General features: G+C 41.2%; 1 protein-coding gene across 4 annotated transcripts in view; it reads left to right on the forward strand.

Annotated features, from left to right (window-relative positions):
• The window catches only part of Nup160 (nucleoporin 160), a 62,505-nt gene extending 38,253 nt beyond the window's left edge, over positions 1 to 24,252 (forward strand). For 3 of the 4 annotated variants that reach the window (XM_039104890.2, XM_039104889.2, XM_039104891.2), the window contains 13 exons: positions 2,754 to 2,849; positions 2,943 to 3,037; positions 3,129 to 3,225; positions 3,306 to 3,411; positions 6,265 to 6,425; positions 7,083 to 7,143; positions 8,190 to 8,300; positions 8,448 to 8,571; positions 9,854 to 9,955; positions 12,106 to 12,247; positions 15,527 to 15,652; positions 17,100 to 17,204; positions 19,732 to 24,252. In XM_039104890.2, coding sequence (XP_038960818.1) covers positions 2,754 to 2,849; positions 2,943 to 3,037; positions 3,129 to 3,225; positions 3,306 to 3,411; positions 6,265 to 6,425; positions 7,083 to 7,143; positions 8,190 to 8,300; positions 8,448 to 8,571; positions 9,854 to 9,955; positions 12,106 to 12,247; positions 15,527 to 15,652; positions 17,100 to 17,204; positions 19,732 to 19,821 — 1,416 coding nt within the window. In that variant the 3' untranslated portion in view covers positions 19,822 to 24,252. The remainder of the gene's footprint in view (positions 1 to 2,753; positions 2,850 to 2,942; positions 3,038 to 3,128; positions 3,226 to 3,305; positions 3,412 to 6,264; positions 6,426 to 7,082; positions 7,144 to 8,189; positions 8,301 to 8,447; positions 8,572 to 9,853; positions 9,956 to 12,105; positions 12,248 to 15,526; positions 15,653 to 17,099; positions 17,205 to 19,731) is intronic. The other variant, NM_001107744.1, reaches the window with a different exon arrangement.
• Positions 24,253 to 24,774: the final 522 nt, after the last annotated feature.

Consider the following 24,774-nt stretch of genomic DNA (forward strand, 5'->3'; position numbering starts at 1 on the left):
TATATTAACTGCAAGTACAAACTTGAAGAAAAGCTATACCTAGCATTTCTACCCTTGACCTACAACTTCATCAACTACATTACTACAGTCACAGATATAACCAGTCTGATAACTCACCAAAAAACAATGGAACTTTTTAAAAATGTGATTTTAAATGAAGTAAACCTTGAACCATGATGTACCACTTCAAGATAACTATGAAACAATAAATTTTTTAAGGATATATATGATCACAATAGATTTGTTAAAGCTACTTTTATACCATAATTGATTTAAATCAATTATGGTATAAATCTATACTAAAGATATACTTATTTAATGAAAAATTTTAAGTTACTTTCCAAGTAGTAATACTCATAAAAGTAATGGGTGTGGTATATGTATGGGCATGCTCTTCACGGAAGGCGGAGATCGACTTCATGTGTCTTCCAGTGTCACACTCTTATCTTTCCATCTTTATTGTATTTTAGATTTAATTCTAGTTCTTTAAATTCTATCTTTGTGAATGTTCTGCCTGCATGTATGTAAGTATACCATGTGCTGCATGCCTGGTGCCTGCAGACATCAGAAGCTAGAGGATCCTCTGCAACTAGATTTGCGGTAGGAACTGTACCCAACTCGTCTACAATAGAAGGAAGTGCTCTTAACTGCTGAGCCATCTTTCCAGCCCCTCCATTCTCTTTCCTTTTCTTTTAAGAGTATTTATTTTTTTATGTACAAGGCTCCTCACCCCACCCCCATATATGTATATGTACTGTTTGTGTGTTTGGTGCCCACAGAAGTCAGAAAAGGGCTTCTGGAACAGAATAAAGAATACTTGTGAGCCACCATATGAATGCTAAAAATAAGATTCAGGTCCTCTCCAGGAGCAACAAAGCACCTCTCCACCGCCACCACCCGTGTTTTCATAGTTTGGAGATTTGGTTTTGTTTATGTCTGTGTGAGTGTATATCACATGGGTGGTACCCTCAGAAGCTAGAGAAAGGAGTCTGTTCCTCTGGTGCCAGAGTTATAAGTGGTTTTGAGCTGCTATGCAATGCTAGAGACCAAACTGGTTTCCTGGAAGAACAGGATATATTCTTAACCCCCAAGTTGTCTTCCCAGTCCCTCTATCTTATTTGTGAGGCAGGATCTCTCACTGAACAAAGCCAGCCACTTTGGCTCGATTGCCTGGCCATTAAACAACCCCAGCATCTACCTCTCTCTGCCTCCCACTGCTAGGCTCACTGTTACATGCTGCCACACCCTCCCTGCCTTTCCATCAGTGTGGGCATGCAGGGGCATATTAGATTAGGGTGATCAACCTGTAGTAAAATTCATTGTACTTGTTCTTTCAAAGTCGCTTCCCTGATCCTGGGGTGGGAAAGAAGCTAGACAGACAGACAGACAGACAGACAGACAGACAGGAATGTATATATGTATCTGTGTGTATATACATACACATAAAGACACATGTATATGTGGTAATATTGACATATATTGAAATGGGAAATGACTTTCAAAAAATCCGTACATAAGAGATATATTTGGTGATATTGCTAAATATTTGATAAAAGTAAAATATATCAAGGCGATAGATGAGGGAATGTTAACTTTATTATCAAAATATCTTGGAAACTGGTGGTTTCAGTGTAAAGATTTGGATCCCAAGACTCTTAAGTGAACTTGGCCAGGTTATTCTTTGTTTTAAGATATATTCATTTATTTTCTATATATGAGTATACTGTAGCTGTCTTCAGACACACCAGAAGAGGGCATCGGATCCCATTACAGATGGTTGCGAGCCACCATGTGGTTGCTTTGGCTTGAATTCAGGACCTCTGGAAGAGCAGTCAGTGCTCTTGACCACTGAGCCATCTCTCCAGCCCAGACAGGTTATTCTTTACTGATAATCTGAAAGTCTTCATCCAGTGCCGTGAGGGTAGTAGTTACCAAATAGGTCTTCTATAATCAGAGTGATTCTTGTCCTCTCAGCTTACTGGATGCAAGTGTAATGACATAGACATATCTGGGTCTTAGAACTTTTTCATTACTTCATCACATCTGTCAGTAGGGAAAGAAAAATGCACATGCTATGGTCTCAATACTTGGGAGACTGAGGCATGAGGGTTACTTGAACTCAGCAATTCCATTCAATCTGGCAATAGAGTAGGGCTTCATCTATAAATTAAATAAGTGGAGCAGGACAACTATATGCCCTGCATAATCTATTATTCATTAATAGTGGTTCTTACCAATGTTCTATAGAGAATGTTTGGATCATCTCTTAAATGTCATCTGTATGTTTCAACCTAACACTTGCAAACAAAGTTAATCTGTAACTAGAGCCAGTCATCATTCTAGTAGCATTTTCCTGTAAAACAAATAGATTTCACACTGACTGGTAGGTGTGCAAGTGGGTGGTTGGTGGTTTAGCTGGTTGGTTAGTTTTCGATACAGTATCTTATGTAGCCCATGGCTGAACTCACTGTAGTTCTTGTTCCTCCTCCCTGCACATCCTAACTCTGGGATTAAGGACATGCTCTAATGCCCAGCTCAGCTGGGAGATCTTAACTATTGCCCAGATTGTCCTGTCCATCCTGGCACCGCCTCCTCTTTGTAGTGCAGTTCACTGACCAGTTCTAAACACTTGCTGCCACGGTCCCACCTAATTCTCTTTCCTGAATAGTTGAGAACCATTGCAGTGCTACTGCTGAGCCTCTTTGGCAGCCCCCAGTCACGTGAGTTATAATGGAAATGTCTTAACTTTTCAGGTTTTACGTCTGCTAGACGTTGTTGGATTGCCTGAGCTGGTTATTCAGCTCGCTACATCAGCAATTACTGAAGCGGGTGATGACTGGAAAAGTCAGGTAAAAATTTACTAAATTTAGTTGTTTTTCCTTAAGATCAGCTGTGAATTTGACATGTTAATTTATGTTGCTCTTTTTTGATATTTCACTTAGGCTACTTTAAGAACATGCATTTTCAAACATCATTTGGACTTGGGTCACAATAGCCAAGCATATGAGGCCTTAACCCAAATTCCTGACTCCAGCAGGTAATCTCTCAGACGTTTGTAGAGAAGGCAGTTTCCCAGCCCTGTTTAACTCACTGAGACAACTCACCTTCATCTGCTTCTTTCCTTCTAGGCAGTTAGACTGTTTGCGGCAGCTGGTGGTCGTTCTTTGTGAACGCTCCCAACTGCAGGATCTTGTAGAGTTTCCCTATGTGAATCTGCATAATGAAGTAAGTAACTTGTCCACTGTGGTCTAGTAACGAGTCTCTTGGCTGCCATGATTGCTACTGACTTCAACATCTTTTGTTAGGTTGTGGGAATCATTGAGTCGCGTGCCAGAGCTGTGGACCTTATGACTCACAATTACTATGAACTCCTCTATGCTTTTCACATTTACCGCCATAACTACCGAAAAGGTGAGCCACTGGACCAGAGCCTTGGTGTTAAAGCAACTTTATCAGTTTAACCATATTTCCAAAAACATTGTGTATAGGACATGTGTTTTAATTATATATAAGCTATAATAATGTCCAATAGCATTGAAAGTTTATATATATTGGCTTTCATTCTATAACATTACAAGTGATTTAAAGTAAACTGGTACTGGAATAAACTCCATTTTCTGCCTGACTATAAAGAGAGTATTGAGCACTTTGTGCTCCTTAGTTTTAGTTCTGTACCCTTGACTGTCTCCCCTTTTTATTTTGTTTCTTAGAATAAAATCCTAACTGCTTAAATGTACTTAGGTTACCTGAATGTAATAATCTTCCTTATTATCAGTGGTTTAATTGTCATATCCCTTCAACATTATACACATTCTTTAAAAAGATCACAATTTATCCAGGCAGTGATGGCTCGCACACCTTTAATCCCAGCACACAGAAGGCAGACAGGTAGGCAGATCTCTGAGCTTGAGGCTAGCCTGTTCTACAAAGCAAGTTCTAGGACAGTCAGAACTGCACAAAAAAAGACCCCGCCTCCAAAAAACAAAACAGAAAAGTATGTTATAGGTATCATGACTCTGTACATGGTTACTGCAATGACTATGGGCGTTATCCCTTCTCTTTTAAGACAAGGCCTTACTAGGCAACCCTGTCTGTCTCTGAACTCACTAGGTAGCCCATGCTGGCCTCAAGCTCAGAGCTCTATCTGCCTCCTGAGCACTGGTATTAAAGGCTGTACCATCATGCTGGCAACATTCTCTTATCCCAACAAAAACAAAAGTAAAACGAGAGCTTAGTAGTTAAGAGTGCTTGCTGGACAATGGTAAGGTCCTAAGTGCACAGAACACTAGGTGATAGACAGACAGATAGACAAATGTCCATACACTTTTAAACAAGTAAAAAGCAACCACTAAATGGTCAGTTTTCTGCCATGTGCATTTTATCAGTCTTTCAAAAAGAACTGTAGGGCCTGGAGAGATGGGTCAGCACTGAAACCTTACACTTATGTTACTTAGGACTCGGGTTTGGGTACCACCCTACATCAGGTAGCTCAGTTACTAGCTCCAGGGATCTGATGTTCTATATGGGCACTTACACACATGTGACATACAGCTCCTTCCATCGTATATACAACATTAAAACTGAAAAAATAAAATCTGAAGAAAAAAAACAGGAAATTTGTTTTATTTTGTTTTTGTTTTATTAAGATAGAATCCTAAAGTATGCCTTAGTGTGATCTCCACCTACGCTGCCTCGGGCAGCCAAATAGTAGTGTTAGAGACACACATCTCTCACTACTCCTGGCTAGTTTATGCATTCTGAAAGGTACAGGTTAGTTGCCCAAGATGGATGCTGGGAACTGAACTCACGTCATTGACAAGAGTAGTACAGCTCTTAACCCTAGGCCTTCTCTTCTTGTAGGATCTTAATAAATTTATTCTGTGCACACGTGCCATGGCAGACTTATGGAAATCAGGAAATTTACAGGAGTCAGTTCTGTCCTCTGGCCATGTGGGTTCCAGGAGTCAAACAGAGGTTGTCAGAAGTGCCTTTATTCACAGAGCCCGTGCTGGAGGGTTTCACTATTGACCCAGGCCTTAGGCAAAAGCTCTAAAACTGAGCTACGTCTAGCCTTGGTTTTCCCCTTGTATTTTGGCTGTTTGTAAGCGAAGTGTTCAGAGACACTCCAAGTGTTTTATGGTCACTCTCATAAAAAACTGAAGCCCCATGCCCCTGCTCTCCCTGAGTCCATTCCTAGCACATGCTGTCCTGGTGGCCTCCTCTGAACCTGCTCTACTGCTGAGCTCCTTGTCTTTGGAAATGACTTATTTCATTCAATTAGCTTTACTTTAGGGTTCATCCTTAGAGCTGCATGTTAGAATTTCCTCTCTATTTCCCCTTTTAAGATTGAATTAATATGGTGTGGTGATGGAGAACCTGCTCATCATTTATGGAAGCTCTGACTTTTTTTTAATTGTATGTGCATTGGTGTTATTTACCTACATGCATACCTGTATAAGTGTTACACGGGTCTTGGAGTTACACACAGTTGTGAGCTGCCATATGGGTGCTCTTATCTACTGAGCCATCTCTCTAACCACTGAGGCTCTGATTTGATTGCCAGCACCACTACACCCCCTAAAAATGTTATAGGTGTGTTAATCTATCATGTTTTGCCTGCCCATCCATCAGCAGGTCTGTGAATCACTTCTGCATTTCGGATGTAGTGAATAATGCTGCATTGTAACCTCATCTTGGCCTTGCTTTCCAAAGCCAGATGTGGAGTGAGGACAGCAGCACAGCTAGTAGAGCACTCAGTCAGCAGGCGCAGGCCTGAGGACTTGGTATGAACTTAGAACCCACCTAAATCTGGGCCATGGCCAGCTAGTTGAGCCTAACTGCTTGCTCCAGACCAACAAGAGATCCTGCCTTCAAAACAAAGTACATGGCTCCTAAACACCACCACCCACATTTGTCCTCTGGCCTTCTATACACACAAACTACAGAGAGACACAAAAATAAATAGCTAGACATGGTGGTACTTGCTTAATACACTGCTTGGGAGGTAAATCAGGACTAAGAACTTACAGTCATCTTTAGCTACAAAGCGAATTCAAGGCCACCCAGGACTCTTAGCTTCTGTACTTTTTACATTCCCCAAAAAGGTGCTTGCCACAAAGGAATACTCCATATCCTCATCACAGTTTTTGTGTGTGACTTTTAAGTTACACTCAATTTTGCCTCATGGTGTTAGTGCCTCGTGTGTAATAGATTCTGTTTGTGTCTGTAGAAATATTTTTTGTCTAATTTACTCTTGTCTCTTAGCTGGTACAGTGATGTTTGAATATGGTATGCGTCTTGGCAGAGAGGTTCGAACTCTCGGGGGACTTGAGAAGCAAGGCAACTGTTACCTGGCTGCTATTAATTGTTTACGGCTTATTCGTCCAGAGTATGCGTGGATTGTACAGCCAGCCTCTGGGGCAGTGGTATGAAAACTTTTCTTTGGGGGATTTTTTTCATTGTTATAAGGTTTTTGTCCTTTCAACTGTTACCATCTCATTTTGTTCTCAAGCGTCTACTGAGGATGCAGGTGGTGGTGGCACATACCTACATCTCAGGAACTGAAGGTGGTGGGTAGGGGAGAGAGGCTTAAAGGCCAACCTCACCCCCGTCCGGAATTTAAGGCTACCCTGGGGTACATAAAACCCTGTCTCAAAAAATAGTGTTTAATAAATGATACTGCTTTTAATTTTAGTCTTGGTTTAATTGCATTAGAGAAGTCAGTTTTTCCTATCCTGCGGATAGTTTTTCTGTTACACAGTGTCAGAGTTGACTAAGCTATTGCCCAAGGTTCAGGGTGATAGAACGACAGAGCAGGGAAAATGAGAATGATTTATATACAGATCAAGTTATGACCGCGGGCTAAAACGTGTGAGTAGACGACACCTTGACAAACAGCTCCACTTTGTTATTATGGTTACAGAACCCCTATGAAAGGAGATATGCCAACGGAAATAAAAGTAGCTCCTTGCCGGGTATCAAAAATTCTATCGATAATTTAAACAAGAATGCTCTAATCACAGTTAATACTATAAAAATGAGATACTATTTTAACAGTTAAGTCATTGGTTTTTGTTTTTCAGTCTGATCGCCCTGGAGCATCTCCTAAGAGGAATCATGATGGCGAGTGCACAGCTGCCCCAAGTGAGCCAGGGATTTCTGATCTGTGGATAGTAGCCATTGTTATAGTTCAGTAGGCATGGATTAAGGTCCTGGGTGGGGGGGTTTTACAGTGATTAATATAGACAGGAGGTAACATTACTTATATACAATATTACAAATATCTTACATAGTCATTACCTATGGTAAAATTACCTCGTTTTACTTTAGTTTCACCGTTCTAATCACCTAAAGATTTTGAAAATACTATACTGTCACATAATAAATGAAAATTGCTTTAGAAAGTATTTCTTTGTGTTTAGGAAATAGTTCAGTGGATAAGCTGCCTGTCGTGCAAGCATGAGGACCTGAGTTCAGATCCCCAGCATCCACATTAAAAGCCAAGCATATGGTGTGCTTCTGTAACCTAGCATTACAGAAGAGACAGAAAGATCCTGAGAGCTCACTGGCCAGCTAGTCTTGCCCAGTTGGTGATCTTTAATAGAGCCACGTGTGGTGACACATGCCTCTAGACCCAGCCCCCTGGGACAGAGACAAGTGTGTCTGTGGGTTGGAGGCCAGTCTGGTGGACATAAGTTCCATGCTAGTCGGGGCCATGTACTGAGGGGGTTGGGAGAGGGGAGGTAGAAAACAAAGTCGTGTTGCTTACTGTGTTCAGGTCAACTCAGTACCATGCATCTCCATCGGGATCCTTTATTACAGACCAGGGGATGATGGTCTTTCCCAAAGAGCCTGAACTCCAGATTTAATCCTGCCTCTCCCACTTAGGGAGTTATAGCAGCTAAATAAATTACACGTTTGAGACACTAAGCACTCCCCAACTACAGGTTTAGATTCTAATCCATTGTTTGAGTCAGCTGTGTATATAAAAGGGGACACTGCTTAATTTTTACTGATTCCTCTTTTTTTCTTCATTTCTTCCTCTATACCTTGGAAAATTAAACTGAGAGACTTTGTCATACCTCACCCCCCCAAAAATGGAATGTTATTTAATATCCCCCCCGAAATTGATAAATTCATCTAATAGATACTCCTTATTCTTGGAATAATAAAATTTATTTGTTTTCCAGCCAATCGGCAGATTGAAATTCTAGAATTGGAAGACCTCGAGAAAGAGTGTTCTTTAGCGCGAATTCGCCTCACGTTGGCACGGCATGATCCATCAGCAATTGCCATTGCAGGTAGGGACTTAGCTGCTAACCCACCTGACCGGGATGCAGGCCAGACAGTGTGTTACTAAGGCAGAGATACTTGTCAACAGTCAAAGCTTTCAGTCCTGTTTATACATGCCTATAGGTACACTGAGTAGCCATATTCCATTTCCACAGGAAGTTCATCAGCAAAGGAGATGAGCACGCTCTTGGTTCAGGCTGGCCTCTTTGACACTGCCATATCACTCTGTCAGACTTTTAAGCTTCCATTAACACCGGTCTTTGAAGGGCTTGCTTTCAAGTAAGTAAAAATATGTTTTAATGGCCTTAATTTTCTTTTTCTTTTCTTTTTTTTATAAGATTTATTTTTTTATTGTATGCATATGAATACATTATCACTGTCTGCAGACACACAAGAAGAGGCCATTGGATCCCAAATGGTTGTGAGCTATCATGTGGTTGCTGGGAATTGAACTCAAGACAAGCATTCAGTGCTCTCAACCACTGAGCCATCTCTCCAGCTTCAATAGCTTTAGTTTCCTAACGCAGAGATTCTATTATTAAGTGTCAAACAGTTATCAGAAGCTGTTAAACTGTTATAAAGAAATGCTCTGTTTGGTTTTTGCAAGAATTTTTAAAATTTTTGCTAGCTTATAGTTTTATTTTACTTAAAAAAAAAATCTTTACTAGGAATGGTGGAGCACATCTCCAGTGCCAGCACTTGAGAAGTAAAACAGGAAAATTGGTCCAAGGCCAGTCTTAGCTATATAAGACTTTTAAACTTTTTTAAATTTTTAAATTTTAAAATTAAAAAAAAACTTGATCTTTGACCTTTTGTTGAGAAGACAATTAGATAACCATGATGGTGTTCATGCTAGTTGAGTCATGTGCTCTTTTCAGTCTCTGGCTCTTGGAGTCATTTTTGAAAATTATTCCTCGTTTCCTCTTCCTTGTATGTTCATGTGTGTGCCAGGAGACACCTATTCCTTGGAAGCTATCCACCTTGAGTTTTGAGACGTTGTCTCTCACTGGGGCCTGAGGCTTGCCTGTTAGAATGGGTTGGTAGCCAGTGGGCTTAGGAGCTCTCCTTTTCTACCTTCCCAACACTGAGTTACTGGCATGCTACGATGCCCAGCTCTTGATTTGGCCTCTGGGGACTAAACTTGTGTTCTACACTTGCATAGCAAGCACTTTAACTACTGAGCTAGAGTATTGTCCCTAAAATTAATTATGAGCTGGAAGTTTAACACAGGATACCCTTACCTAACATGTGTAGGGTCCTTCGTAGATTCTGTTCTAGCAATTATTTTTTGAGCCAAGGTTTTTCTCTATATAGCCCAGGCTGGATTTTCAGTGAAACTTTTTATTTTGTTTTATTGATACAGGACTGTCCTGGAACTCACTCTATAGACCAGGCTGGCCTCTAACTCAGAGATCCACCGGCCTCTGCCTCCTGAGAGCTGAATCAAAGACATGCACCACTATACCTGGCTTAAAATTGTTTTATCTGCCTAGTTGTAAAAGCAAAATAAAGTGGCTCACTTCAGCATTTGGTTATTGGTATGGGACTATTTTCATTGCAGGTGCATTAAGTTGCAGTTTGGAGGAGAAGCAGCACAGGGAGAAGCCTGGGCCTGGCTAGCAGCCAATCAGCTCTCTTCTGTCATCACCACCAAGGAGTCCAGGTATAGATAGCCCTAGGCCTAAATAGACTCACTTTCGGCAAAGCTGTCGCACTCTTTTCCCTGAATGAATAACTTTTTTTAAAAAAAAGAGTTATGTGTGTGGATCTCTTGGCTAACTGTATGTGAACCAGGGAGATCAAAACTGGAATTGTGGATGGCTGTGAGCCACCATGGAGGTGCTGGGAACTAAAGCCAGTTCCGCTACAAGAGCCACAAGTGCTTTTAACTGCTGGACCATCTCTCCTGCCCCAGGAATAGTGCTTTATGCTGACCATACTTTTATTTCTTGCTCCTTTTTTAAAAGGGAGAGGGTAATTTGAGGTTTCTCGTTACTTTGAACTATAATTTCACTATGAACCCATCACTGTTCTCAAAGTCTCAATTCCCCTGCCTCACCCTCCTGAGCAATGAGATTGTTTACAGGCCTGCAATGTCAGACCTGCCTTACGTAGAGTTTGTGAGATTTTTTTGTTTTTGTGTTTAAGATTTTTAATTTTTTTTGTTATGGTGTGTGTGGGTGTGTCTGTGTGTGTCTGTGTGTTCAAGTTATAGGAAGTTGTAAGCCACCTGGTATTGATGCTAGGAACCAAATTGGGACCCACTTCTCAAAACCATTACACTGGGGATGGTGTTTGCCATCCTATGGGCTGGAAAGATGGTTCAGGCAGTTCCCACCACTCATGTTGGCTAGCTCACAACCACCTGTAACTGCAACTTCTAGGGATCTGACGCCATATTCTGCCTGGCCTCTACAGATACTTATAGACATGTATATATACACACATAACATATATAGACATAAATAAAAATAAATTTTGTTTTAAAAATGTTTCTAGCCAGTGATAGACATGCCTTTAATCCCAGCATTTGTAAGGCAAAGGTAGGTGATTTCTGGGAGTCCTGGTCTACAAATGGAGGTCCAGGACAGCCAGGGTTGTTACATAGAGAAACCCTATCTTGAAAAAACTTCTAACACATTAACTTGGAAGGACCATTTCAAGTCACAGCTTGTTTTACTCTTTATTATTAGTGGGAGACAGACACAAATGCCACATGTGAAGGTCAGAGAAGTAGTTTGCAGTTAGTTTTTTCCTACTGCTTTAACCTGGGTTCTATAACCTAACTCAGGTCTCTAGACTTACTCAGAAAGTGTCCTTTACCCAGTGAGCCATCTCGCATTGGCTGATAATAGTTTGGGACTTGTTTTTGTTTTAATTTTTATTGGCATTTATTTGGAGAGTGAACAGGTCTGCCTTGGAGTATGTGCAGGTCCGGGGACAACTTTCAGAAGTCAGTTCTCTTGGTCTCCACCTACTGACTGCTGTAATGTAGGCATTGCCACTATATCTGCCTCTGTAGCAGTTCTCTGTTACTAGTTTTAAATACTGAATTAGAACATCAAATTTTTTACATGAGAGACTGGACTTTTAATAGGCTCAATAGTTATAAGTATTTGCTGCTCGTCCAGAGAACCAGATTTGGTTTGCAATGTCTATATGGTAGCTTATAACATAGTTCCAGGGAGGATCCAACACCTTCTTTTGACCTTCATGGGTACCAGAAACACACTTTGTGCATATATATACATGCAGACAAATATTCCTATACAAAGGAAAATGTTTTTGTTGATTTCTACGTGAATGTATTGTTTGGTCAGTTTTGGGGACCAAGAGCAGTGATATGAGCCAATTCCTTTTTTTTTTTAAACTCCTAACCAAGGAATTAAATAGAAAAGTAAATCTTAACTTACTTAATTTTAAAATGTTTTTATTAGCTAATCTAATTTCTAGTTACCATTTAGCTATATTATCAACTCAGTTGTTAGCTGGAGAGATAACTCAGCAGTTAAGAGCATATACACCTTTTATGGAGGACCCTAATTTGATTCCCTGGTACATGGTGGAAAAGAGAGTCAATTCCCAAAAGTGTTCTGTAATTTCTAAATGGATGCTATAGCTTATGAGCCACACACAAGGTGGATGGGTGGAGGTGTGGGGGGCGAACTTCGGTATTGTCTGCTTATGATCCCAGCACTCACAAGAGTCTTAAAAGTCTTGTCTTCACAGTAAGGCCTAATTCCTTAACTAAGTAATTAGTTTCTAATGAACTAATAGAATAGGAGTCTGAACTCCCTTGTCCTTTTTTTCAAGTGCTACAGATGAAGCATGGAGGCTATTATCAACTTACTTGGAAAGATACAAAGTCCAGAATAACTTGTATCACCACTGTGTGATTAACAAGTTGTTATCTCATGGAGTTCCTCTGCCTAATTGGCTTATAAATAGTTACAAGGTACGTGATATTGAGGTGGGGTAATAATTTGGGAAATTGCTGACTTACAAGCCAGTTGTTGTGACAGTACTTGGGAGGTGGAGGCAAGAGGACTTCAAAGATAGCCAAAGTGAATTCAGGGCTAGCCTAGGCTAAATGAGGCACTGTCAAAAGAAGTGGGAGATAAGGGAGAATTCACTGGCTTAAATGCTTTGATTCTCAATCATCTCTAACAGGACTAAAACAGTTTATCTTAATTTCCACATATAGAACTGAGGATTTCATAGGCTAGTAATTAGATTAATACCTAGTTCTGTGCTCATAAATAGTGAGCTCATAATTAGAATAAAGAATATATTTCATGGAATAGTATCTACTGTCATTGCTTAAAAACTTGACAGCAATGAGTAAAATGTTTCCCAGTTAATAACAGTGTATCTTTGACTGAGAGGTTTACCTATTAGTCTGTTGTCTGTTCCATGAAGAGGTACCTGGGCAGGTTAGCATTTTAGAGAAAGAAGATTTTGCTCACAGTTTTATAAACTAAATGTCCAAGAACACATGGCTCATTATTTTGGCCTCCAGTAAGAACCATCTGTGCTGTTACAGCTTATCACAGTGTGGTGGGAATGAACAGAACATAATATGGTCATGTCATCAGACAGGAAGCCAGGGGGCAATACAGCCTCCCTGGTCATTCATAACTGCTCACTCTCCTGAGAACCATCTTAATCTCTTCAGAGTGGAAAGATACCCTCCTTAATCTAACATCTCTCACTGGGTCCCATTTCTCAAAGGTTCCTCCAGTCCCTATGCTACCATATCGGGGGCCAAACCTCCAACATATGATTCACATGTGAACTATACAAGATCATCTATAGCATAATGGTTTGAATGGTAGCTTCTTTAAAATGTCGATTCCTTGGTCTTATGTCAGACTACAAAGTCCAGTTACCTGGAGCCAGGAACCAGAACTCCACATTTTGACAAACTTCTGTTTTTGTGGTTGGTTGGTGGGTTGGTTGGTTGGTGGGTTTGGTGGATTGGCTGGTTGGTGGGTGGTTGGGTGGGTGGGTTGGTTGGTTGGTGGGTTGGTTGGTGGGTTGGTTGGTTGGTGGGTTGGTTGGTGGGTTGGTGGGTGGGTGGGTTGGTTGGTTGGTTGGTTGGTGGGTTGGTTGGTTGGTGGGTTGGTTGGTTGGTGGGTGGTTGGGTGGGTGGGTTGGTGGGTTGGTTGGTAGGTGGGTGGGTGGGTTGGTTGGTTGGTGGGTTGGTTGGAGAAAGGGTCCCACTGTAGCCCTAGCTAACCTAAAACTCACTGTCAACCAGGCTGGGCTTGAACTCAGAAATCCACCAGCCTCCACCTCCAGGATGGGGAATAAAAACGTATAACACTAAGCCAAGTTGTTACTGTTTTAATGCTTCACAAGCAGTTATGAATGACCAGGGAGGCTGAATTGCCCCCTGGCTTCCTGTCTGATGACATGACCATATTATGCTCTGTTCATTCCCACACACTGCAGTAAGCTACGATGTAAGATCACAGCTTCATGAATGTATATGTTCTTTATCATTCCAGTTTTAGTATATATGCTGCTGAGCCAAGAGCTTCTGATTTGGTTTAGACGGACACTTATTTAACAATAATATCTGAAGCACTTTCAGTGGGATATGGAATCTGAAAGTTATTAATAGTAAAATTGGTTAGATATTTCTAATTACAGATCTTAGAAGGCTGCGTAGAGGATTACTATAAGTTGAAGGCCAACCTGGCTGGTCTAATAGCAAAACCCTGTCTCAAAAAAAAAAACAAAAACAAAAAAACAGTGGAAAAGCAGCAGTTCGGTTGGTAGAGTGCTTGCCTGGCATGTAGGAAGCATTGAGCTCAAGCCCTGCATAAAGTAGATGTGGTCCACATAGAGTGTCAAAAGCTTGAGGTCAGCCTTTGCTACATGAAACCTGCCATATAAAAGGGGAAAAGAAAGTAGAGAAAGGGGTTGGGGATTTAGCTCAGTGGTAGAGCGCTTGCCTAGCAATCGCAAGGCCCTGGGTTCGGTCCCCAGCTCCGAAAAAAAAAAAAGAAAGTAGAGAAAAATAGCTAAAGTGGGAAAAGTAAAATTAAGATTACATCAGAAGAGAGGAGGCATCCTCACTACACTAGAGTACAGGATCCTACTGTAATAAAGTACAGAGGACCCAGACATGGTGGCTCATGCCTTTAAGCACTTGGGAGGCAGAGGCAAGTAGATCTCTCAGATTGAGGCCAGCCTGGTCTACAGAGTGAGTTCCAGGATAGCCAAGGCTACACAGAGAAACCTTCTCAAAAAAAAAAAAAAAAAAAAAAAAATCACAGCATTCTCATTGTCTTACTGCTGTGAACAGACACTGTAACCAAGGCAACTCTGATAAGGACATTTAATTGGGGCTGGCTTACAGGTTCAGAGGTTCAATCCATTATCATCAAGGCAGGAACATGGCAGCATCTAGACAGACATGGTGTAGGAGGAGCTAAAATCTCTACATCTTGTTCTGAAGGGAAACAGAAGACTGACTTCCAGGCGCTCGAATGAGGGTCTTAAAGTTCATACCCACAGTGACACACCCACTCCAACAGGGCGACACCTAATAGTGCCACTCCCTGGGCCAGGCATATTCAAACCACCACACTCATAAAAAAGCTTCAGAACCGAGGGTGCTTTCTGTCACCTTGAGTAATACAGAGTTAAAGCTGTGCTGATTTTGCATTTCGTTATTTCTGAGAATTAATGCATATATCCTGTCGCTTTAGTGCTCAGCATTCCTGAGAAAACATGTTGACATGACTAATGTAAAACTCAAATGGGGACAAGTTAAAACATGTCTTAGATCACAAAACAGAAGAAAAAAACCACTTAGCAGACGTGTTACAGTGTGCCTGGGGGAACTGGGCTCATGGGAACTTTAGATTTTACTCTAAGGAACAGACGGATAAACTCAGGTGCTCACTCACACTAAGAACCTTTTTTTAAATTGGTTGGTTGGTTGGTTGGTTGGTTGGTTGGTTGGTTGGTTGGTTGGTTTGAGGCAGGACTGTGTAGCTCCACCTGCCTAGATGTATATAAGTTGGAATAAAAGTGTATTGAAAAAGTTAATAGGAAAACCTGACTATTTGTTGATATGGAAGCAAACAACATATGTTTTGGTAATACATTTAGGTGTTCGTGCGTTTGGTTTCTTGGATAATTTCCAAACATTCTGAAAGCAGCACTGTTAAGCTCTGTTTCAAAGTGGGGTAGACATGATTATAATTGTTGCTTTTTACAGAAAGTCGATGCTGCTGAGTTGCTTCGCCTTTACCTGAACTATGACCTTTTAGAAGAAGCCGTGGATTTGGTCTCTGAATATGTAGATGCTGTATTGGGAAAAGGACATCAGTACTTTGGAATTGAGGTAGTGCATATGAGTGTTTCCTTTTGCTTGTGTGTTATCTCACTAAGGAAGTATCTAAAATAAATTGCATATATTAATATGCTTAGCCTTTACTAAGTATATTATTTATAGTAAGTATATATTTAGTTATATAGTGAAATGTTGATTCTCCAAGAATCTCTAGGTTTTTTGGCTTGATATTTTTTATTTGTTTTTAAGATTTATTTTTAATCATGTGTGTGTGCCACATGCCTGTGGGTTTCTGAGGAGGCCAGGGGTATGGGGTCCTTTGGAATTGGAGTCACAGGTAATGGAGAGCTGCCTAGTAATACAGGCGCCAGGAGCTGGAGTCAGGTCTAGAAAAGTAATGGACTTTTTTTTTTTTGGAGACAGGGATTCTCTATGAGAACTCATTCTGCAGACCAGGCTGGCCTAAAACTCACAGAGATCCACCTGCATCTGTCTCCCTATTGCTGAGATTAAAGGCATGTGCCACCACCACCTAGCCACCCTTTTCTTTTTTCTTATGTATTTTTATTTTTCTCTCTCTTATTAGTTTAAAATATTTTATAATTTTTTATTAAATTATTTTTTACATTCCAAATGTTGCCCCCCATCCAGTATCCCCCACCACGAGTTCTTTACCCTGTCCCCTTTGCCTCTAACAGAGTGTTCCCCCAGCCACCCCTACCTCATCACCACCCACCCCCAACACTCCCCTTCCCTGGGGCATCAAATCTCTACAGTATTAGGTGCATATTAGGGTTAGTTGATACTGTTGTTCTTTCGGTGGGCTTGCCATCCCTTTTAGCTTCTTCAATCCTTCCTCCAACTCTTCCATAGGAGCCCCAACCTCAGTCCAATGCATCTGTCTCAGTCAGCTGCTGGTAGAAAGTCCCAGAGACCTCAGATGGGAGAGGTTCCCAGGTCTCAAAATGGGTGTGACCTTAGCTGAAATACCCAACAGTGAGAACCTGAAGAGATTGCCTCCAGTACATAAACAGGGCCCCTAGTAGAGGGATGGGGTCACCTACCTATCTTCAATCGTTTTGTTCCTGTCTAAAGGAAATTCAGGGACAAAAATGGAACAGAGACTAAAGGAAAGGCCATCAAGTTATTGGCCCAAATTGGGACCCATTCCATGGGCAGGCACTATGTGGCCCCAAATTGAATTCAGTTACATAGGTAGCAAATGCCTTTGCTATCTCACCAGCTCCATACAATTTCTTGGTTCTTTTTTTTTTTTTTTTTTCCGGAGCTGGGGACCGAACCCAGGGCCTTGCGCTTCCTAGGTAAGCGCTCTACCACTGAGCTAAATCCCCAGCCCCTCCATACAATTTCTTAATGGTGGCACGGGGGTGGAGTTTAAAGTATTTCATGTATAGAGTCTTGCAAAAGCAACTACCTAGAAGAAATGGTCTCATTTTAATAAATTTTCTTTCCTTTATTAAATGACATTTTCTTTCAGTTTCCACTGTCAGCAACAGCCCCGATGGTGTGGCTCCCATACTCTTCTATTGACCAGCTTCTCCAGGCTCTGGGAGAGAACAGTGCCAACAGTCACAACATTATAGTGAGTAAACTCTTGTTATCTTCAACAGCTCTCCACTGGCAAGGACACGCTAGAGCATGAGTACCACGTCTCTAGGAGGAGAGGGAGGACAAAGTCATTATTGCCCCTACTGGGCTGCACCGCCACCCCTTTATAAATAAGGGTCTAAGCAACCATGTCCAAAAGTCTTAAGAAATCATGTGGGCTTCAGGAATACAGAGACAATGACTTTGACTTAGATTTCTGTATTTATTTTATGTATGTGAGTACACTTTAACAGTCCTCAGACACACCAGAAGAGGGCATCAGATCACATTACAGATGGTTGTGAGCCACCATGTGGGTTCTGGAAATTGAACTCAGGGCCTCTGGAAGAGCAGCCAGTGCTTTTAATCACTGAGCCATCTCTCCAGACACCGACTTAGACTCTTGAAAAGGTGTTTAGCATAGCAGACAGACAATAAAATAAACAGTAGTATTTGCTTGCTCAATCATTATTTTTTTTTTTTCGGCGCTGGGGACCGAACCCAGGGCCTTGCGCTTCCTAGGCAAGCGCTCTACCACTGAGCTAAATCCCCAACCCTTGCTCAATCATTATACAGATGACTTTTGTTTACTAAAGTGTCTCCTAACCCTATCAACTAAAACTAATGAAACATAGTTGTAAACCACTTCCTACAGTAGTACACACCTGCGTCCTAGCTACTGCGGCATAGGCAAGGAATCAGTCCCTTGATTTAGCAGTTCAGGGTCAGCCTAGGCAGCATAAGAAGATGGCATCTGGGCAAGGCTGAGTAAAGCGTTCATTCAGAGTATGAGCTGCTTGCTTTGCTTGTTGTCCAAACCCCGTCTGCTTTCAATGCTCCTCTGGATGTTGTAGTTTTCTCTAGCTGCTCTCAAGCTTAGGATTTCCTACCCTGTGTTTCCCACCCGGGGCTGGGGTACAGGCATGTGAGACCACACTAAACTGTTTTTACAGTGTGGATTAAACAAGGAAGAAGGCAAGACAGTCCTAAAAGTTAGTTGCTATCAGCTGGACCTATCAATTTAAAATAAGCACAATAAATATTAGTCTTATAATTTACTGTGGAGCTAAATAACTATTAAATCAGTTGCAGTGTCTCATTCTGGAATTCTTTCATTAAAAGTTCTGGTACGGGTATGGAGAGGTGGTTCAATGGTTAAGAGCACCAGCTGCTCTTCCAGAGGACCAGGGTTCATTTCCCAGTACCCACATGATAGCTCACAACTATCTGTAACTCCAGTTTCAGGGGATCTGATGCTCTCACACAAACATACACATTCATATAGGCAAAACACCAATATAAATGTAATAATAAATTGTTTAAAGTAATTTGTTTAAAATAAAAATAAGTTGTTTAAAAAAAAATTCTGGGGGTCAGGGATTTATCTCAGCGGTAGAGCGCTTGAAGGCCCTGGGTTCAGTCCCCAGCTCCGAGAAAAACAAAATAAAATTCTGGTGTTGACTCACACCTTAACCCCAGGACTTGGGAGGCAGAGGTAGTCGGATCTCTGAGTTTGAGGCCAGCCTGGTCTACATAATGAATTCCAGGATAGCCAGGGCTACATAGTGAGACCTTGTCTCAAAAAAAAGTGGGGAAAAAAAGAAAAATACTGATGTGGCCTATTGTGGTAGAACACAGTAGTAGGATATGGAGAAGAAGAGGCAAGAGGGTTGTGAGTTTGAGCATACATTTTCATAAGCACAGCATTGTGGTGCACAGCTTTAATCCTAGGGAGATAAATAATCTGCGAGTTAGGGCCAGCCAGGGTTATGCACCAAGACCTTGTCTCGAAGTGAAACAAAAACTGGTGTGCTTGGGGTTGGGGATTTAGCTTAGTGGTAGAGCATTTGCCTAGCAAGCGCAAGGCCCTGGGTTCGGTCCCCAGCTCCAAAAAAAAAAGAAAAAAAAAACTGATGTGCTTGTCTCATAAATAAATTAATATATACAGATACACATGAAAATTACAAATATACACAGTGGTGTAACTGAGTTGGAGATAATCGCTCAGTAGTAGAGTCATTACCTAGTGTACATAAGTGTTTGAGATCCACAAGAACACAAAATTGTGGTTTGCAGCTGGGTGTGATGGCCACTGGGAGGCAGAGGCAGGTGAATCTCTTGAGTTCAAGACCAGCCTGATCCACAGAGTTCCAAGACAACCAGAACAGGACTACACAAAGAAGCTCTGTCTTGAAAAAAATGAAAAAACAGCATCAGCAAAAATAATAATACTATATTTTGCATATTTAGAAAATGTATTACGGGGTTGGGGATTTAGCTCAGTGGTAGAGCGCTTACCTAGGAAGCGCAAGGCCCTGGGTTCGGTCCCCAGCTCCAAAAAAAAGAACCAAAAAGAAGAAAATGTATTACAAAAACAAGAATGATGATTACATGTAGCAGAGAAGGGTCAGTTCTCTGTAAAATCTCAGAACAGAATAATGAAGCAGACAGCTAACGTCTCTCATAGGTTGTCAGTCAGACTCCACTGTTGTGTATAATGACTTCTTTCTTTTCCCTTACAGCTGTCCCAGAAAATTCTTGACAAACTAGAAGACTACCAACAAAAAGTCGACAAGGCAACACGAGATTTACTGTACCGCCGGGACTTGTGATTGGGATAGCTGCTCAGCCTTTGTAACCTTGGTGCCTCTTAGGCTTAAGACTACTCTACAGAGACCCTGTCCTCAGGGCCAATTTTGATGACTGTAAATGATGTGTACGGCGCCTGAGTCTGCATTCTGCACAACATAAGAGAACAAAAGTCAGGACCGACCCTGTGCTTGCTTGTGGTGCTAACACGGTTTCTGCTTTTCAAACTTCGTCTCTAACAGCTGCTTTTGTATATGATTCTCAACCTTTTTCAGAGTTTATATTTTTTTAAACTACCGAAGCCATCCTTTATCTGCAAACAAAAAAGTCACCTTCACTTTCCATAATAGCTATGATTGTTGGCTTGTTATAGCTGACCACCAAACTGTCACTGTGTATCTTCTCATTTTTCCTTATCTTTTTGTATTTCAGTGGGATTGATTTGGTCCAGAACTGACATATATTTTCTGTATTGCAAACAAAGGCTAGTGGTTTTACATACTCCTTTCATTATTTATTGTAGAGTTTTCATGTGACCTTCAATAAAGTATTAGGTGATATGCATAGATTAAGCATAAATTATGACCACCTTTTTAAGGAAAATATATTTTGAATCTGGCTCTAAAGCTAAAGTTGAGTAAATATCAGAAAAAGATTAATGTCCACCATCTATAAAAGAAACAGATTTTCATTTTCAAAATGTATTTATGTGATTTACTAATCAAGCTGGACTTGATCCTACAGTTAGTATGATAATATATTGGACCAAAACAGAATTTTATTGGTCAGAATCAGAAACATTCGTGCAAACAGACTTTGGGAAAGGTGAAAAATAATAAAAATATCCTTTGATTTTATTCTGTATATTAAGATTTATCTTTCAAGGGAACAGTTATACACTATTTGAATGAATGCCCTTTGGCTTTGTGTTTTTTATAAACTTTAGAATTTACACTATCCACAACCTAGTTGTGTTACATAGTTTACAGCTCTACAGTGCTTAATATGGCATGCTAGGGATTGGCCCCGTGATTCAGTCGTAGTCTGAAAATAGCAAACCCTGTTTCAGCCATATCTGAAGAGCAACAAGTAAGAGGACACTGGTGCTGCCTCAGCAGTTCACACAGCACTGACGCTTTCCCTGTGCTGACCCTCCTGTCAAAGCAGTCTGATCTTCCATTTACCTCTACCCGTCTCATTGTGATTCCAGCCAGAGCAATGGGAACTTGTGCTCTCACACAGTTTGCACGCCACTGTGGGTCTGTGTTTGTGTTTACTGTACCCTTTGAGATTTTATTAGTCCACAGTATTATGACCTTTGCCTGTTTTTGGTGGGTTTTTTTTTTTTTCCTACTCTTGTGATTTTTCTGTCAGAAAGTATTATTGAAAGGTTCTCTGAGAATCTAGAGAAATGGCTCAGTGGTTAGGCAGGCTGGCCATGAGTAAGTTCTGTTGGGCCAGGAGTGTGGATCTCACAATAGAACATTTGCTTAGCAGATCCAAGGCTCTCAATTGCCAGCCTCAGAAGGTATGTAGTAAAATGGAACTGCAATGGCTGTAAGAGATGTCGTTTCTGTTATACTGAATTTGGTAGGGCTGGCTGCCAAGGCCTCTGTTTAACCCCAATACCACAGAGGGAGAGGGAAAATGATAGTAGCACTGAGTTCTCATACTGATAATTTTTACCAGCTATATTATTGTAGCCCCAATGTTTGCTATACAAATCTTGTGTAGTGTATACAAACAACACTATTTTAATAATTCCTTTCCTTTGCCAGCCTTCCTCACTAGAGCTTAAGATCCTTGGGGTCTGCCAGGATAAGTGTTGACACACCTTTAATCCTAGTGTTCATGAGGCAGAGGCAGAGGCAGGAGGACCTCTGTGAGTCTTGAGACCGGCCTGAGGTACATAGTGAGCTAGGGCTACGTAGAGAGACCCTGTCTCAGAAAAAAAGAAAAAGAACCATTGGATTAGTCGTCACCAGTTCAGGACCAGCCTTTGTCCCTATTGTGACTCCCTCAAGTTAACTATTTAGTACTTCTCAAAGTCCTGGCTATTTTGTCTCCTAAAACTTCACTGAACATGCAGGGTAAACAACCGTTCAAAAAAAGAGAAAACAAAATTACAGGCTTGGAGAGATGGCTCAGCTCTTAGGAGTACCATAGTTCAATTCCCAGTATCACCAACAACCAGCTCTTAAGCTCCAGGGAATCTATAGCCTTCTGGTCTCCTGAAGAACCTGTGTATGTAGAACAGAGGCAGAGACAAGTGGATCTCTGTGAGTCTGAGGCCAGCCTGGTCTACATAGTAATACCATTTCAAACAACAGCAATAGCAAAAACTACAGCAAATGTACCTCAAAGAAAGACCTTTTCCATTTCCCCCAACATAAGGTTTCATGTATCCCAGGCTGGCCTAGAACTCACTATAACTGAAGATGACCTTGAATTTCTGATCCTTTTGCCTCTGGCTCTGAAGTGTTAGGATTAGTTATAAACCACCACATCCAGTTTATGCAATGTTAGGATCCAATCCAGGTCTCTGTATACTATAGTCAAGTACTCTGCCAACTGAGCTGCAGCCCAAGCTCTAATTGAAGACCTTAATTGACTGTTTGAGGTTATAGAGTCAAGTAACTCCCCATTCTGTGAAACATGCTGTAGGGCTAGTGAGTGTTGTGTCAGTAAAGTGTCAGCTTGATGACCTGAGTCCAGTCTCCTAGAACCCAGATTTTAAAAGGCTAGACATAGTCATATATGCAAGTAATGCCCATGCTGGAGGATAGAGACATGGATCCTGGGGTGCTGGCCAGCCAGACTAGCCTACTTGGTAAGATCCAGACCAGGAGAGATCTTGACTCAAAAACAAAACAAGGACAGCTCCTGCAAAATGGCACCTGAGACCTGACCTTGACCTCTGGCCACCATATACATTTATATACATAGAGGTAAACTCACAAACAAATATGTATAATGTTGAGCTCAGTGGACGTTAATTTTTAGCAAGAGAGGGGCCTAGCAAGATGGCTCAGTCGGAAAAGGTGCCTTCTGCCAAGCACAGTTTGGTCCCCAAGGTAAAAGGTAAAAGACAACCAATTCCTGCAAGTAGTCCTCTGACCTCAACACATGAGGCACATGCATAACACACACACACACACACACACACACACACACACACACGAATCTAAAAATAAATGTGAAAAGCAATTTGCACTGGGTAATGGTGGTGGCACATTCCTTTAATGCCAGCACTCAGGAGGCAGAGGCAGGTAGATCTCTGAGGTAGAGGCCAGCCTGGTCCTCAGAACAAGTTCCAGAACAGCAAGGGCTACACAGAAACCCTGTATTGGGGAAAAAAAAAAAAAAAAAAAAAAAAAGATAAAGGAAAAAATTCTCAGGCTGGAGAGATGTCTCAGTGATTGAGAGCACTGACTGCTCTTCCAGAAGCCCTGAGTTCAAATCCCAGCAACCACATGGTGGCTCACAACCATCTGTAATGGGATCTGATGCCCTCTTCTGGTGTGTCTGAAGACAGCTGCAGTGTACTCACATATAATAAATAAAAATAAAATAAATTTTCTGGTTGAGGTTAGCTTCTGTCTCATTCTCAGGTTCCTTTAAAGTCAGGTAACTTTGTTTCAGATTAGTGGTGTGGAACACTAACTAAGTGACTTTGGTTTTGGTCAGGCATAGTACAGGACCTAAAGCCAAAGCAAGTGTCTCCTGTAAATACCACTGGCAGAACAAAAGCTTAAACCCTGAGTTTAACCCTGATACTTTCAGTTATCTGCAGCACAACAAAACTAGGGGAGGAGGAGACCGTGGCATCAAGTCGATTCACAGAATCTCCTCACTTCGTCCTCAGACTGTTGCAAACACTAACACTCCTCAAATGAATATGGATAGAATTTATATTTAAATAGCAAAAAGAAAAGTCTACCCATGAACACAGTGTAAATAAGATACCTTGATACATTTTCCATTAGCACATAGTTTTTATTACAAAATTTTCTAAGTTTGAGTGTTTTACCTGAATGTATATATGTCCATCATGTGTGTATCTGATGACCATGGGGCCAGGAGGAAGCATCAGAATCCCTGAAACTGGAGTTAGAGATGGTGGTGAGCCCCCAGTGTGTGCTGGGAACTAAACCTGGGTCTTCTGCGTGAGTATTTCAACCACCGAGCCCCGTCATAGAACTTCTAAAGTGTCCTTTAATCTCCCCTGTTTTTCCTAGTCATAGTACCTAAAACCATAGGTATTCCTGTATTGCTGGGTTCTGTATATACCCCTGAAAATTAGATACTTTAATGTATAAATAACTTGCTGACTTCTCATTGTGTCTACTCAGAATTCTGTAAGTAAAAAGCCAATTTATTGTGCAATGACCTATGATTTGAATATAGGTATTTCAATAAACCAGGCTTCATGGTTTAAATGAATCTCCATAAAACATGCAGAGTCAAATAGTGTGGTATTATAAATAATCTGGTCTTTGTTTTTGGCTCCTGGCATAGAACTTCAAAACCTTTGAAATTCCTCAGCTGTGGGAATTTGTTTAATAAGTTGAGTCTTGGTAAGTTCCTAACTAGCTTCCAAAATACAGCTGCTCACCAGAAGACAACCACAAGATTAGAGGGTTGGAACTTTGAACCTGCCCAATTTCCTGGGAAGAATGAGAGAGCTAGGACCTGAGTCCAATCTTGTGGCCAGCAATTTGAGTAATGGTGCCTTTGAAATCAAATTCCTTAAAGAATCCTCAAGCCGGAGCTTCCTACATGGTAAACTAGGAGACTGATGCTTTGGCTACAGAGGGAGGTTAAATATAAGCCAGGATCACACACACACACACACACACACACACACACACACACACACACACACACACACTGAAAAGTAGAAAACATTCAAATGATGCTCATTTGTCATGCTTTTAGTTTTTTAATTGCATACTGAGTAATGAGATATTTTTCCA

Source organism: Rattus norvegicus, chromosome 3 (genome assembly GCF_036323735.1).
Source record: "Rattus norvegicus strain BN/NHsdMcwi chromosome 3, GRCr8, whole genome shotgun sequence".
NCBI classification, from domain to species: domain Eukaryota; kingdom Metazoa; phylum Chordata; class Mammalia; order Rodentia; family Muridae; genus Rattus; species Rattus norvegicus.